This window comes from Sebastes umbrosus, chromosome 4 (assembly GCF_015220745.1).
Source record: "Sebastes umbrosus isolate fSebUmb1 chromosome 4, fSebUmb1.pri, whole genome shotgun sequence".
Lineage (NCBI taxonomy): Eukaryota > Metazoa > Chordata > Actinopteri > Perciformes > Sebastidae > Sebastes > Sebastes umbrosus.
The window spans coordinates 23,836,884-23,854,797 of NC_051272.1; the positions used below are offsets into that span (position 1 = coordinate 23,836,884).

General features: G+C 42.2%; 1 protein-coding gene across 1 annotated transcript; it reads right to left on the reverse strand.

Moving 5' to 3' along the window:
* Positions 1-11,308: 11,308 nt before the first annotated feature.
* ascl1b (achaete-scute family bHLH transcription factor 1b) lies at positions 11,309-13,527 on the reverse strand. Its single transcript, XM_037766098.1, has one exon. It carries the CDS (start codon positions 12,820-12,822, stop codon positions 12,217-12,219), a length of 606 nt encoding a protein of 201 aa, XP_037622026.1. The 5' UTR covers positions 12,823-13,527; the 3' UTR covers positions 11,309-12,216.
* Positions 13,528-17,914: the final 4,387 nt, after the last annotated feature.

Below are 17,914 nucleotides of genomic sequence, written 5' to 3' on the forward strand. Positions count from 1 at the left end.
AAAAGACAAAGAAGACTGGACATCAGACAAAAAAGAGATGCACACCTTGGCACTGTCCTCGTCATGAGATGTTTTCTCCTCTATTTATTTTATTGGGAATGTAAAATGTCCTTTTAAAGTTTTAAGTAAAACTCAATAAAGTATTACTAAAAAGAGAAGAGATGAGAGGAAACAAGAGGAGAGAAAGGAGAGGAGAGGAGAGGAGAGCAGAGGAGAGGAGAGGAGAGGAGCAATTTGATTCATAAAACCGACTACATAACTAAAAATGCAATTATATGTGCACAGCTTTATTTTGAAATTGTCAAAAAAAATGACCATATGATGAGATGTAACACTCATAAAATAGATTTACCTGAAATTACCTGAAAGTCTACACAGATATATTTTTTTTATTCCCAACACGTCTTCCATTATCAGTAATGTGAATGCTCTCTCTAGATGAAACACAACAACACTCGGATGTGACCTTCATCACAAAACTGTATCCCTATAACCTCTGAATGGCCCAGTAGCGACTGAACAATTCCTCAGTGCCACAGTAACACTTCAGATGAATGATTTCTAAAGAGCAACTTTTTTTCCATCGCTGTTATTTTTAAGAAGGAGGTGCAGTGGATTCCCTTTCTTTTATTCTACTGAAATCAGCTTAAAGCTCTGCAGCGACTACACCCTTTAAAAAAGGAGAGCCACTCCATCAATGAGGAACAATAGTATATTCTGACAAAAAGTCTGAGGGCGTTACGCCACCCTAACATCACCAGGTTCCCCTCCATACAGCCTCGGCCGGTGACTGGTAAATGCCACTTTCAATCTTTCTCCTTTCTCTGCTCTTTCCTTTTCACTCCTCCTATTCCTCGCCCTCAATGGGTGTGTTAAGTATTGTGCGTTCTGACGGGGGCGGTGAGTCAGTCAGGATCATTAAAAGCAGGCCGAGCCTTTGGCCAGATCAAAATAATTAACTGGAGGGGTCACAAGCTAATGAAATGAAATGGGGGGCTGAAAGGAGCCCCTAAATGGTGCTCACTAATCCTCCCTTTACCTTGTTTTAGGGAGGGGGCAGGACTCTGGAAGCCAGGGCATCTCTGCTGATAATAGGTTGTGGGGTGCAGGGGGACCTGGGACTATAGATTTGTGTGTGTACGTATGTGTGTCCATGTGTGTCCGTGTGTGTGTGTGTGTGTGTGTGTGTGTGTGTGTGAGAGAGAGAGAGAGAGAGAGAGAGAGAGAGAGAGAGAGAGAACTGCAAATAACGTCCATCTCAACATCTCATTTGATCTCACTGTGAGTAAAAAAAAAAACAGTTTCCAGGAGGCTGTTTTCTTTTCAGTTGCTCTGATGCAAATGAGCTTTACGTAATGGTGCGTCATTTAGGAGTGGAGTGAGGCAATCTCCTTGTTTCAAGATATTGACATTTGTTTCTTGAAAATCCCTAAAAGAACATGAGTTCAATACGAAGAGAAGGATTAGTTAAGTAGCAATAACACATTACAATTTTCCTTAAGTAAAAGTATTTAATTATTGTCAGCAAAATAATACTTTGTCTAGTATCAAAATAAAGTTACTCATTATGCAGCAACTCATTGTTATATATTATAATGTGTATTATACTATTGGATTGTTATTTCTGGTGCATTAAGCAGCTTTTTACTGCTGTAGCTGGTCAAGGTGGAGCTCATTTTAACTGCTTTATTGTTGGGTGTTTCAATAGATAAAAGTGGATATTTTATAAGTTGATGATGTATGTTTTGTATGTAAAAACTAGGAATGCACTTTTTCAGAAGAATTGAATGATGAAGGTTGTGATACGTGTAAAAAATAAAAAAAAGAATAATCATTTAACTAGTAATAATAATGGTCAAAAATGATGTAAAATTGCATCATTTTAAGTCAAAAACTTCAAATTTTCTTAGAGGAGGAGCCCAAAACCCAATATTTTCTAATATCTTGTATTCACTGTTGAAATTCATAATGTCATAAATTCATCTTTATCCTGCTGCATAATATGTAGGAGCATCCTGACTGGGACACTTGATTCAAAACCTGAATGAAGAGCTCACATACCTCAGCTCTGCATGTGTACCTGCCTCTCTGTGGCTGTCAATGTATAATAATATAGCAATAAAATCTGATATAGCAAGAAAACTGATTATGACTGACACAGTATAACATGCTTAAATAAATAATCAATAGAAAGGAACAAGTAGCAAGAGATTGCCGATACACACACCAACATGTCAATAAGGGGAGTACCGGCATTTATTTTTTTCCACTTCAAGCACTGTTTGCAACGGACTGGAGCATAAGTCTTATAGCATAACATTGAGAACATATGTCAACATTATAATTAAGTGCAGTACTTGTAAATGTACCGTGTTTATTTATGTTCTTCCATTGAATGTAAAAAGAGATCAAAGAGGGAAAGACAAACTTTATGGGGATAGATAATATCCAAACATGTTGACTAAATGTGGCCAACATCAAGGCTGTGCAGACAAATGGGCAAAACTTAACTACGGTTTAACATTACTGAACCACCTTCACTTGATTTCTTTTTCATTATCCTAATCCTGCATGTGCTCTCATGTTTCCATTCAGAGTCCTTACACACAAACCTTTCATGACCAGAATCAAGTGCAAACTGAGCTTTGATACCATAAAGAAGCCACTTCTATTGTGTCATGCAGAGATATTCACAAGACGTATAAAAGAAAATATCCAAATGTCCTACTGTCTGTCTGAATCGAACAATAGAAGAATGAAGCATGGGATCTGAAGCTGAGGGCGATGCGTGTCAGAGGCTGATGAAGCCGTGGTGTGTCACTGTGAACAGGTTCTCCAGGGGCAGGCTGCAACCTGCTGAGGACCCTAGGACATGACTGTGTGTGTGTGTGTGTGTGTTTGTGTGGGTGTGTGTGTGTAGGGGGGGGGGAAGAACTTGTTTGAGTAAAAAAGTGGTTTTCAAGCTTAACGATGTGACCTCTGACATGCAGGCAAATATACAATTTGCACACAGACCCACGCATACACACGCTTTAAGACATTACAACGTACTGCTGAGTGAAGGAATGCACCTGATCAACAGGAGCACGGACGAAAGCTATTTAAACACACACACACACAAAGACAAAAGCACACGCACGCACAAACAGCAAGCCCACACAAAACATGTTTTTAGAAAGACAGTTAAAGGGAGTTATCGTTTTTCTTCTTTGATGACTTAACATGTCACACATACAAGTGAGGGCAGAACAGGACAGTATGGGTGAGTTTTTAAACGAGGTGACAGGAGGTTGTTGTAGAGTTTGAATCAAGCATCAGCCCAGTGCCAAGGCCATTATGAAAGTGTCTGGAGATGCAGCTCCTAAAATGACCACAAGATGCTGGCTCAAGAAAAACTTGGATGGCATCGAGGTGTTTGGGCAAAACACCAACTTCTTTTAGTGATAAAACGTTTTGTTCACCTTTTTCTCAATAGTGTGTCTTCTAATGACTGTTCTGGTGTTATTAACTATTATTGTTCCATTAAAGGGCTATTACGCAATGGTGGAAGGAGTATTCAAATAATTTATCGAAGAAAAAGCACTGTTACCACACTATAGAGATATTAAATAACAAGTAAAAGTCCTGCATTCAAAATTTCCCTTAAAGGTCCAGTGTGTAGGATCTGGCGTCATCTAGCAGTGAGGTTGAGATTGCCACCAACTGAAGCCTCTCGCGTGTGCCTCTCCTACACTGCAAGCATGTAGGAGAGCTACGGTGCCACAAAAACGTGAATGGCCCTCTCTAGAGCCAGTTGTTGTAAGAGTAACCTATCTTAGGTCATTTGTAGCAGAGCCAGTGCGAGTAACGTTATCAACGTTATTGAATTATATTCCATTTCTGCCAATAGAGCCCCCTAAATGTACACACTGGTCCTTTAAGAACAAAAATACAAGATCAGCAAAATGTAGTCAAAGAATCAAAAGTACAAGTATTAGTTTGTCAGAATGGTCCCTTTCAGTGTTATATCATTATGTTACTGGACCATTGTTATCAATGCATTTAGATGTAAACAGTACTTTAATGTTATAGCTGGTTGAGGTGGAGCCAATTCTAAATGTCATAATCATATCAGTCAATCGAATTTGATATATTGACATATTTGCCTCTGAAATGTAGGGAAGTATACAGTAGCATAGAATTAAAATACTCAAATAAAGTAAAAGTTCCTTTAAAATTGTACTTAAATACAGTACCTGAATAAATGTACTTAGTTACATTACACCTATGATAAATAAGGTATGGTCGGTGATCTTGAGAAACTAGCAAGAGTACACTAGATTTAAAAAAATTATCCAAACTAAAAACCGAGCCCAGTTTTGCCAACTCTTTTCCAAAGAAAGTAGCTTGCAGCACTAGCTCCAAAAGTCACTAAATCTAGCAAGAAAGTCACCAAGTCGGCAACACTGACAGTCCGTCCGTCCGTCCGTTCAGGCCTCCCTCCAAAGCCACTCCCCCAAAATTATCATTAAACAATGAACATGGCTATTGTTATCACTCAGCAGCAGCAGCTTGTGGAAGACTCCAGTGATGCGTAATGAGCGCACGAGCAGAGTGCGCACAGGTAGACAGGCAGGTAGCCCGTCCAATCATTTCATTTGGCCCGAATGTATCTATGTATATATCACTGTGACAGCCACAAATACCAGATTTTTCTTCTTTTTCTGTCAGAGCATTTGATTAATTACCTCCGCCAAGGCCGAAGGCCTAGAAAGGAGGTTATGTTTTCACCGGCGTTGGTTTGTTGGTTTGTCCGTTTGGAGGATAACTCGGAAAAAAGTGGTGGATTTGAATGATATATTTTGGGGGGGTGGGGTGTGGCACAATGAACAATACATTAGATTATGGTGGTGATCCGGATCATGATCCGGCTTCGGGAATTATTTTTCAGACCTCCGCTCCATCTGTGCATTAAGTAACTGTAACTGATGACGCGTTCATGGCGCGTCACCCTGCTCTCTCCTTCTGCCAGCTTTCAGCGACGTACATGAAACCTGCCTTGGCGGAGGACTGCGCTCTCCGAGTGCACTTCCAGTTGACTGCTGTGATGAGAATTTCAACTAATATAACAAAAATGTTTTTAAAATCTTTACCAACCCTGCCTTTAATTATTCATTTTAATTATTTGTATGTTGCTATGGACAAAAGCGTCTGCCAAATGAATAAATTTAAAATGTAAAAATGTGCATGTTTTGGGGATATGTAACAGGTGTCTCAGTCATTTCAACTGTGACGGTTGCTCCTTGCATATCCCATCACAGCTCGCCTGAACCTCAGGCTTAAAAATGTCCCCAGAGAAAACTATGAGTGACGTCAGAGAGGCCACGTCTATTGTTTGTTTGATCACAGTCAAGAGATTTCTAATAATATTCACTATTAATGTTAAAATCATGAGTATACATAATCTGAATGACAGATTCTCACTGCACTCTCTCCTCGCTCACTTGCCCAATAAAACGTATAAACTAATCCTGCATTTTTACTACCCATCATTAACCGTTGTCTCCATCACTAACTTGGTTCTCATGACACCAGAACATATTTTCTGTCTATCCTGCACTTAAAGGCTTCATTCTGTGCCACTGTTCCAGTAGCAGCTCCAGTTTACGGTCCCATCATTGTGTCCATCATCCTCTCTCCTACACCTAACCTTAGACATCAGCTCCAGCTCTGCTCTACCTCCCCGGTCAGCCCACACAAGTACAAAAAAAAACTCTCCCTCTCGAGGACAAGCAGCCCACTCCAGGCTGCAGGCTGCAGTCTCTCTGAACCATCATTACAGTCATTAGGCAAGAATAGGCTCTGTATCACAGGAGTCCACCAGCATCCAGTTTAACCCAGCACAATTAGCACATCCGTTGGAGTAGAATTACCCTGTAAAATGAGAATGCTCTGGACAAAAGAGGCAGGAGAGTTGGAGGTGAAAAAAGAGGGTAAGTGTGAGGGAAAGGGGGAGAGAGGAGGAGAAGAGAAGTAAGGGACGACAGGGAGAGATTAAAATTGTTTGAATTGGGTCCACGCTCGCCCCATTCATTTGGTATTCTGCTCAAATCAGGGCTTTTGTTCCGCCTGGCGTAAAGTAGTGTCAATCATCTCGACCCGGTTTTGTAGAATGGGGAAATTTATTATGAATTTGCTCCTGCAAATAATGAGGACTACCCCCTGCCTGCACTCCCTTCTCCCTCCTCCTTTCCCCCCCAAGCCACCTCTCCTCTCTCCCCCTCGCCTCCACCCCCATATCAATGCTGCAGAATAGGCAATAGAGAGTGAAGTTAGCAATCTCAGGGCCACTCGCACTCTGGACCCACATCAAAGTGACAGAGACGTCCAATCAGATTTGTCTTACAGGCATTACATGATGAATATGGTGCGGCCGCAGCACAAAAGCGCCTTTGTGTCTCCTCCGAGCAGCGACTATTCACAGCCCGCCACAGCCAGCCAGAGTGGAAGTAAATGGCCAAAAGGGCCCAGGCCAAAAAAAAAGCACCCAAACTTGTGCAGCACAATGGCCCATGCAAATCACAGCCCCCGCCACCTCCACCCTACCACACATCCCCACCTCTTCCATCCCTCCACCCTTCAGGCCTGAGCTCGGTTCCTCCTCTGCTGGGTCGTCTGAAGTTTAGGGCCTATTCACGCACACACACAGAGGTGTCAGTTAAAAGTGCTGAGCTGCACGCATTCAAACGTTCATTTGAAAAGAGAGAGATTTTCTTTTTTTAGAAAGATAGAAGAAAAACACGAGTCGAATGACTGACTTTTTTGTCAGAAAGTAAGAGTGACTTGGCGGCTGTGGGCAAGGCTCCTATTTAGCAAGACTTTTGCTGTGGGGAAGGGTGTTTCCAGCACACTGGAGAGGCCCTAAAGCTATGACATGTGCTTGCATTGAGAGAACGATGAAATGAAATGTGATACGCCCAATTTGGCACAAAGAAAGGACATATATTGATCGACGTACCCATTACTTCAACTCAGTGCATGCAGGACTGTAGTGCAGTCTCGGTCTCGAGTCCACACTCAAGTCCACTTTCTTGAAGTCTTGCACTTGTCTCGGACTCGTACCTTGTTGGACTCTGACTTGTCTTGGACTCATGCTCAGCTATTGAGAACTGGTCAAGTTGTTCCTGGCTGCTGATTTGGGATAAGTTGTACAGAACTTTGCCTGATTTTAACAGTGTTTCCTCTTAATGCTGCATTCAACAGCAATGCTATTAAAAATATCCCTGAATGCAATTTGGGCCGCCACGGCAAAAATACAAACTCTAATTCTATCTATCTATCACATATATATGTAGCCTATTAGCATTGGAAAGACACTATTGCATATTATGGTCTTGAACGGGATTCAGTTTGCTCTGGACTCCCATTGGACTTGGTCTTGTCTCGGACTCGACTGGACCTGGTCCTTGGACTTCACTTGGTCTCGATTGAGTTGGACTTGACTACAGCCCTGAGTGCATGACTCTGATTCTAACTGTAGAGCATCTTTAGCAGATATTCAGTTCAACGGATACCTCACTTCCCATAATGGGAATGGAAAATCTGAATCTGAATCCCAGAAACTAAATTATCAAGACTGTTCAGTTTAAAGGCCTACTTCATTACAGCATGATGTTAGCATCAGCACTGGTTCAAATGTCAGTTCCTGCTGTGCTTGCATTTTAAGGAGAATCTGACAATTAAAACGATGTGCTCCTGGAAGAAGACTCTCAGGCAGCATCCACAGCAGCCGGAACTCTCTAAATTTCGGAGAGCTCTTGAAGCTTGAAATCTAAAAAAGTATTTATTGTCATAACTGAGAACCAAAGTGACCTGCAGTGCCTGACCATAACTTCTATTGGGGCAAAAAAAGAGTAGCAGCAGCACTGATTAGTGCATCCATAGTGCTCTAGTACTCTCCTAACCAGGACCTTACTCAATCAATAGCAGAGGAGTCAACAGATTTGTCTCTGAACCAGCTGCACAGCCCTGCGTGTCGGTGTGTCCATGTGTGTGTGTGTCCGTCACAGTTCAGCATGTTTTCTGTCTGTGTTAAATGTAAACGGGTCTGTGCCTCTGCTTAAACATTAACACCTCTGTAAGCATTGCTCAAGGTTGTGCACCATCTCTCCATTCATCTACATCGCTGCTCTGTCTGTGGTCATTCCTCCTTTGTCTGAAGCGTATTTATCGTACTTGCATCTTCACAGCTGTGGCTCAGCAGCTATAGGTTTGTGTGATGTTTACCTTATTTACATTAGTTGAAAATATTTCTGTAAAAAAAGAATGTTAACGGTGTCATGGAGCGATTACATTCAAGTTCACTGCCTGTGGAAAACTTAAAGGAGTCAAGTTGTTTTATCTGCCAAAAGCCATTTGGTATGGAGTGTGATAAAATACTTTTAATTTTTATTAATTGTGAATAATTGAAGTATCAGAGATACAGACAGGTGGGATTGTTGTCTTAAGTAATGCGTAGTAAGAAAAAGTCTGCAGTTTGTGATGCACCTGTTGCTCTGCAGGCAGATGTGACTCTGAGCTGTGATTGGATGAGCTGTGCACTCACAGCATCCAGATGCTAACTCTTGGTGTAGCCATGACTTCATCAACTTTCCTGCAGCCATTCTGATAAAATAGTTCCATCTACTTCCATTTCAACACAGTAAAATAGTGTAATTTTCATGACAGCAACTTGTCATTAAAAGTCATCAAGTCATGTCAACTTGAATTGTGTGTTATCATAATCAGATTCATTTCAGAACTTATGATGAAAAGTTCAGGTCTTGTGACTTGAAATCCACTTTAAGCCACACAGCTGCAAATTTGATGCACAGATGTGTTACTACTAACATTAGAACAACTGAAACAAACAAAAATGTAATTTATCTCACATTTTAGTGCAGCTGGACCATTTATATTTTGATGTTGAAATAACTGAATGTGTTTACAATAAATGGTAATGCTTATCATATATCATTTCTAAAGGAATCATCACACTGAGATGCTGAGAGAGAGAGAATAGTTGTGTTATCAGTGGCAGTTACACTGTTATCATGTAAACATTGAAATGATTCATGTTGTGGGACATACACAGATAAACGTTTGTTGCCCACGGCGTCAAAACATAAAAGCAACGAAATTTGTAAACCAAAAACTATAATTCAGCCATGCGCAATTTACGCACACACTGGAAGAGTGGATGTTCCTTTAAAAATGGATTAAAAAATCCGCCAGGTACTCTGATGATGACTGCATGCAGAGCTGGTCTCACTGAACATCTTTAAAGTGCTTCTAAAAGATTTGGAAACAGGCACATCTGGCTGCAGATGTTTTGAATGTTGATGAATGTTTTTTTGATACCTTATGATTGTGAAATTTGCTCTTTGTCTTCGTTTTCAATTGTTATGTTTGTTTTATGTATGCAGCTGTGTAACTGTGGTGCTGCCTATATCTTGGCCAGGACACTCTTGGAAAAGAGATTTTTAATCTCAATGAGTTTTTACTCCTGGTTAAATAAAAGTTAAATAAATAAATAGATAAAAAAACGATGACCCCTCACCACTCCACTCATGGCCAGTTTAACCCTTTATTATAGGCTAGGTATGTGCGCATTTTGGCGTCTCCATGGTTTTAGGCATACATCTTTGTGAACGAAAACGCATGCATACAATGAGCTGCATGTGATTGATTATTCACCATTGGATTAGGCCGAAATTAACATCGCACCCTTATGTATTGTCAAAGTGAAAATGACCCACTGACAAGGTGACATGAATAAATCTATTTTGGCCCGATATAGCTGAGGAGAAAATTGCATATCCATCTTTTAGGACAAGAGACTTATTTTCACTCTGTGCCCTGCATGGCCCTGCAGCCTGACACTGAAGGACATCAGAAAAACATCATTTCAACCGTATAATAATGGAGCAGCGGGGTAACATTGATTTGTGTCTTTGAGTCCCGGTGACGTAGGAGGTTATGATAAAGCAGAGCGTAATTAATGTCATTTATCACTTGTGGGATTTTTTTGTCACCGCCTTCACAGACAGGGCTCACATACGCGAGCCGTTAACCAATGGGAGAGCTCCTCGAGCCTTTGTCACCGAGCACAGGCACGTGGCTTACTTACACCTGCAGGCTGCAGTGTGTGTGTGTGTGTAAGAGAGAGGTGGAGCGTGCATATGCCTGTGGCACACTTTTAGGCGCAAGAAAAAAAAAAACATCCCACACATCTTTCACTCTGTTACTTTTTTTTGTAAGATTTCAGAAGTCCAGAATAGAAAGTAATATGCTGTTCTTCTTTTTTTTTATTAATGTTGGCTGATATATAATGTATTTCAGTTTTTTTTTTTAGTTGATTATAAAAATACAAGGACTATATAAGACCAGCTTCAATCAGCCTCTCTCTTGTTCCCAATGTTCCACTCCCCACAGAGAGCACCAGGTGAAATTAAACTCGTTATTTCTCGTTCTGCCTCTGCGAATCTGGCATCAGTGTGTTTAATTACAATAGAAGATTTCCCATAATTGGCATAATGAGGCGCAAAAGGCGCACACAATAGGGCTTACAATGCTGGTGTTGTTGCTCCCCCCCATTTCGCAGGAGATGGGCTTTTTTTGCTTGGGCTGTGAAAAACACAGTTAGGGATACAACTAGTCTACAAGCCCCTGGTTTTATTTAGATTGATCTCAATCTAGGCAATAAGAATTTTGACCCCTCTTATTGTCTGGCTGACTTTCCCCCGGGCCGTATTTCAAAGCGTCTATATATACCCTTTGAGAGGAGTGAATTGCACCCCTCCGCTCCAGGCCCTCTGGGCTATTGGTAGGACGCAAAAAGAAACAATGCAATGCATGAAACGTAATATTAATCTCCCTCCGTCCTGAATGCAGACAAAGCGCTGTAGAAGGTGCACGTCCATAATGGTTATTGAGTGTTCACCCAGCTGCGCAATTTTCCCCCCGTGTGCCCAATGCAAGTCGGGAAAAGGTCATGCAGGGGCTTTGAATAGAAGAGAAGAGAAGCTACTAGTTTGCTCAATTACCGCCACACATACACACACACTACTTTCTCTCTCTCTCTTACACACACACACACACCTCTCTCTCTCTTACACACATACACACACACCTCTCTCTCTTACACACATACACACACACCTCTCTCTCTTACACACATACACACACACCTCTCTCTCTTACACACACACACACACATGAGCATAAGTGTGTCAGCTGAAGAATCAAAACCACTACAAAAAACATATAATATAAATAGATTCATCTTTATTTATAAAACTTGTTTACACAAAATATATCTGTTCAAATCGAATATTTACATTTTTTTTTAGGCTACACGGAGAACAAGAAGTGCATACATTGATAAAGGTCTCCTTATCACCTATTAAAAAAAACACTACAATCTGTCACAGGTAGTAGTAGTAGCCTTGATATTGCTGTCCAGTCACACAACTCATCATCCATGCTCAACTCACTGCCTCACTGACAGCTGGCTCTCACACTGACACTGTCAGCAACAATGTGGAGGTTGTTCATTATTGTTTGTTTGACTCAATGTACAAAAATATGTCTTCATGTTAAAACAATTTATGATACAATTTTTTGTTTTATGAAAAGGTGTAAGGAAACAATGCACATCACATTGTAAAAAAAAACAGTCTGTTGACGCTTCATCATCTTTGTTATTGTGTCTTCTTCTTCTGACAGACGTCATGGCAGCTGAGTGAGGAAGGCAGTCCTGCTCTGATGAAACACTCATCTATAACAAGTCCTCTGGAGCTGCAGAGCCTGCTGTGTCACGTAATAATAATTGCACTTATTCAAACATAACACCAACACAGTTCTTTACTTCCGCGCGTCAACGTGACACCGAGGAGTCCAACTACCTCCCTTTCTTGTGGGGCGACTATTATTCATGCTCTATGCAACAAGAGGCTCTCTCTCACACACACACACCCCTTTTCTCTCTCTCTCTTTCTTGCTATTGCTTTGCTCCTGCAGAAGCAGCCCGGGGTGAGGGAGGGACGCAACCAGATCACTTCCAGACTGATCTGATGCCTTTTTACCAAGTCTTTGTCATGCGCTTTTACGCACAGACACTTTTACGCACAGACGCATGCTGTGTGGTTCCGGCATGCTTGTCAAGCCTCAGTACCTGTCGAACCAGGTGGTAAAGTCTCAGTACCTGTCGAACCAGGTTGTAAAGTCTAACAGCTCCTGCTCCTCGGAGCTCAGAGGCTCATAGCTGCCTTCGTCTGACGAGTAGGTGGAGTGAGGTGACTCCGGGTCTGCAGAGTAGCAGCTGTTGGAGAGCGTCGGCGACGGCGGCAAGCCGCACTGGAAAGCGGCCGACACGGCGTCGTGCTCGTCCAGGAGTTGCTGCAGAGCCCGGATGTACTCCACCGCGGACCTCAGGGTCTCCACTTTGCTCATCTTCTTATTGGCGGCGCCGTTGGGCACGTGCTGCCGCAACGTCTGGAAGCCCATGTTGACCTGCTTGACCCGGTTCCTCTCGCGCTCGTTGCGCCGAGCCACCGCGACCGGCTGCTGCTGCGGGATGGAGTAGCCGAGGCCGTTGAAGCTCAGGCGCCGCTTGCAGCGCAGCAGCTCCGGCGAGCTGGAGCGCTGTCTCTTCAGCACCTTGGAGGTGGAGGTGTTGGAGGTGGAAGTGGAGGTGGCGGCGCTGCAGTCCTGTGCAGGTGCGTGCAGGCTGAGGCTGGCGTGTCTCTCAGTAAATCCAAAGGTGAATGCAGTCTGCGTGGTGGTGATGGTTGTGGTTTCCATCTCAGCTCAAAACAGTTCCTTCTGGTGAGTGATGGAGATGGATGCAATGCGCGCAGCCTCTTGCGTTTGGCAGTGTACAGCTCTCGTGTCCTTCGCGTGTGTGGCTCTAACTCTAGTTCCAAGTCTCTCTCTCTTGACTGCTTTACTCCACGAGCCGATCTGACCCAAACTTTGGCAGCACTCCTCTTTTTCAACACGCGCCCCCATGCACACCCACCCATCCTCCTCTTTCTGGAGACGCACGCTTCGTCGCGAGGCCCCGCCCCCGCTGTGTGATTCGACTCCCCCCGAGCCAGGCGCGTGGCTCCGGGAGCTCAATAAACAATCCCGAGCTTTCACTGCGCCGGGAGCACGCGCTGGGCTCATTTACATTCCAATGTCTTCTAAAAGTTGAAGGTCCCATTGGTCGATTCAAAACGGCCCCTGCAAACCGTGCGTAAAGAAAGAAAAAAAAAAAAAAAAGACAGAGAAAGAAAGGAGAAAAAAAGAAGAGAGAATAAAAAAAAAAAAAAAAAAAAAAAAGTGAATGGTTTTTGGTTCTTTGAAATGCCCTTTTGAATTTGACAATGTACCCCTGGCAAGTCTTCAAATTATCAGTCCCTCCTCCTCCTCCTTGGCCATCTTTCTCTCCTCCAGCTCTTTACAATCACAAATACCAAGGACGCTCTCTGCTGTATCCAGGCTACAGCTTTACACAGCCAAATAAATTGCAAGCGTGTCTCTGAGAGCACAATAATTGGCAATTATAAAGCTCGTAAGGAGGACGCCATAAATGTAAAAAGTAAACACCGTGTTTATGACATGTAGGCGTCCGAAAGAGCACATTATACTGTTACCTCTCAACTTACTTGACAGGTGGAAAGTCTTGTTAAATTCACATACAACTCTTGACCTCCCATCTGAATGCAGTTTATTTAGTGTTGTGTGCAGGCTATACTCTTTTTACGCGCATGTAGTCTGGTAAAAGCCAACTCTACGTGCAGATGCACCAATGCAGCATTTCAGCACCACATCTGACTGGACAGTTAAACACAACAGCATCGTCATCCTCTTAGTTTTTGCCTTTCTGCTGACCTGAGTCGCATGTATATTTGTTTTAAATCAGATTTAGTTTCATTCACTTTTGTCAAAAGCTTCGAAATATAGGCTACGTTTCGTTTGTGGAAAAGTCTCCTTACCAGCAAGCAAACTCTGGCAGTGAGGCAGTCTGAGTGGAAACTGGTCAGCCTATAATAATAAATATGGGACACTTGCGACCTCTGGTGGTAAAAAAAAGAAAGTGGCAACTGCCTCCTGCTATAACACATCTGTGTTCTGTTGTGCTTGCTTCATGGAGAGGGGGATTCCCTGACAGCTTTAGTGGTTAAACATCTAAATCTGGCTGAGATTGCACTTAACTCTGCCCAGCCCACATTGCTTAGAAAACCCCCACATATTCATAACACAATAAGTCCAAAAATAAAGAAACAACTTTCACAATTAGATCATCAGACCTTCAAATGTCCACAACAAAATGTGTAAATCACTGACAAAAACTTTTAACTGGAGAAATCAGAGTAAATACTGTCTTAATAAAATATAATAGACATATAAATATTAAATAGAGGCCTGCTAATTATTTAATGAGGTGCCAGAGACATATAAGAAGCAATAATCTGAACATAGGCCTACTTGACCATTAAGTAGCCTGCCTTATTTCATGTATAAAATCGGTGTTTTGACTTTATAAAATATAGATATATAATTAATTACTATCAATCAATCTATTTATATATTTTGGAGTTTAAACACATTAGAAATGGTTGTTTTTCTTCTCCATAATGTGCAAAACAAACCAAACCATGACCCAAAAAAAGGTAAAACAAACCAAACCATGAACCGTTGCACCCCTAGAACCAATTGTGTCAATATTAAACAATCACTCCAATGTTTGATCCTCTGTACACCAGAGTATAGAAGAGTTGTGCTGACACTCTTAAATCATCATAATCCAATACAAAATAAAATGGCACTCACTTCACACTTCTCCCAAAATCACACAGCTCACACCATCTTCTTTCTGAATACTTTAATATATCGAATATATATATTTTAGCACATTATCCTGGGCAAAACTTTCCTTTGATAATACTCATATATTTTTCAAACTATTTGTCAAACTTGAAAAAATGTTGCTTTTGTTAAACTTAACATTACAACACAAATATTGTAACTATGTCATACGTACTCAATTTATGAAGAAGAAACACTCTCCTGAAGGGAATATCATCATCTTTTCCTAGAGGCTTGAGGCTTGAGACAAGTATACTTTGGATATTCCCTGCATTGGCCCGTGTGCTGTTTCATGTTAGTGCTTTCTATGGTAATCCCCACTTTCAAACTCTCAGATTCCCCCTTTATCTGCTCCCTCTGCCTAGCCAACAGCAGAGGGCGCTGAGTGAAAATAAAAGTGAAAACCCTCTGATACACTAGTTCATTTAGACAAGTTTATTTATTTAAATAGCCTCTATTTATTAAAATCTCCCCTGATGCTACATCTGAACAGTGTCTGATAAAGCTGTCAAAAATGACTGTGTCAAGAAAAATGTTTTTGTGTGTCATGTATTCGTTTGAACTCGCACACTAAGAATGATTCACCCCCTGACATGGTGCTGATGAATGATAACAAACATTGTGAAATTCACAACAGACATTTTGGAGCAAAACTCCTGAGTAGGACAAATGTATCAGTCAAAGTTTCATGTGAGCTTTAGCAGGACAACAACTCAAAACACACATCCAAAAGCACTCAGGAACGGTTCTTTAAAAGCCATGGGGGGATGTGAAGTACGGCATGTGTGTGTGTGTCCTAAATTCATGTTAAATTAAATAATAGTCACAAATGTTAAAAAAAAGTATAATAAAATACAATAACATTTGATAAAAGATCAAATTCCTATGACTTGGGCATCACATCTTAGATTATTGTTTTTCTCTTAGTCGAGCCTCCACACACGTACACACCAGTTTACAGTAAGCTGAAGCATGCCAAAGTGTTATTCATAGGTAAAGGTGTGGCTGTTTACGAGAACTGAAGCAGGTTTTTTGAAACACAATATGCCGTCGATACGGAGATAACAAGCAAGATACAGAGAATCTAGGATCCCAGTAAAAACAACCTTTTATAAACATCAGAAGTTGAACTGATATTGTGCTTAATACAAGTCTCTCCTCCGATAACATAACATATGCATGTTTGTGCTGACAAAGTAAGGGGCCTGTATTTGTATATCTCGCGTATCTTTTGAAGGTTACTGTGGCGTCACACTAGAAGTCTAGAAAATATGCTCAGAGCAAACCTGTTGACCTTTCCTCTGTGTCACGTGATCTGCTTCATGTTCTGCCACAAAAATATTCCATATTTCATAAGTTAACACTGATGATATTGCCTTTGCCCTGTGAATAAAAGTGTGAAATAGGATGTGAGCCCTCCATGTGGTCTAACAATAACCCAGTTACATCCTTCCCGAGTGGCCTTTGTTTTCTACAGGGGGCCTTATACGAGGACTGAGCTGTATTTCCGAAGAGCAGGGAAAGGGAAGTGCTCCCTAAGAGTATGTATCGCTTCCCTATTCCTGACACATGTATACTGCGCTGTAGCTGTGTGTGAGCCATATTTCTTAAAAAGTTCATCACTAACACAGTCTGCGGTCAGGACACAGCCAGACAACAGAAAGCATAATTCTCCCCTGGAAGCAAGTAAAGACAAGTAGGCTTAGCATGCACACTAACCCAAGACACAGTTCCTGACCTTTTGTACTTTGGATAAGATAATGGATGGATAGGAGCCCAGAGAGGACTGAAGACAATAAATACTTTACAGTTGTGCTTCCTTGTTAAGTGAAGTTAGAGAATGCTGATGGTAGAAAGAGGAAGTGAGGCCTCGTTTGGAGCGAGCTGAATAGTGGTGTTTAGTATTATAGATCAACCTTGCATGTCATGGAAATAAGGGAGTCCCCGCTGCACTCTCACTCACTGTATGGTTATTAATATTCGTTCTCATTCAAACGCATGACATAACCGCACACCTGCAGGACTCTGACTAAAAGTCCCACATTATCACTTGAGTACACTGTACATTTGTTACTAACTTTATGCGGGGCGTTCACTGGTGGATTCTTTTGTCTGAATTCACTGGAACAGGGTTGGTTTCATGATGGGACTCTATTTTAGTGAGCAATACCTCTCCAAAAGTACAGGTCAGAGCAGGTGGAGCGAAATGCCAAGCTGCCTCTTAACTGACAGGTCATCTGAACTGACTTACAAAATGTTCGGTGGGCCTTCAATCTTACCAGTAGGGGGGGGGCATAAGGTAGGGGGGGGAGGCATAAGGTGCCCTCTAGGGGGCCCTTCCAGTGGAGAAAACATGATGAAGTGCCCTCTAGAGTGCCCTTAAAGGGACTGTTTGTAACTTCTTACACGTATAAATCACCCGGGTCGGTGTCACATGCGCACTCGTATGTGTGGCTACGCTGTTCAGACAAGACTCCAACACAAACTACACGGAAGCACCAAAACCGCAAAGTTATATCTAGTGAAGCCGGTCTTGCAAAACTGTGTTGGCCGCGGTAGGAGGACGCGGTGGAGACCGTAGCTTTGGTCTCCAGGGCCGGAGTCTCTGCTGTATTCTGCTCCTCTGCTCCTCTGCCAGCTTGCCTTCACTCAGCTCGCTCCACCTCACGTGCATGCGCGCACACTACACACTGCAGAAGACTTCCTAGCTCTGAGAATATCTAGTGAATGTACAGTGGACGTTTGTGCAGAAATAAATGCTGCAGCTCCTCCAGACCAACAGAGGTTTTCCGTGTCTTGTGAAGTGACAGGGCTCCGCAGCGAATTACGTTATCGTCTCCGACCGGGTGCCGGTGTCTCCCTCTGACTGCGGTCGGGAGGCTGAAGCAGGAAAAGCAAACCCTAGGATCAGCAGTGATTCATGGAGAGACCTTCATCTGGTCAGCTAACATTACTGCCAAGCAGGTGAAATATAGAGTGATATTGTGGTTTTAGCTGACGTGTGTCGCCTCACTGTTTAGATTGCCGTTCATGTCTATGT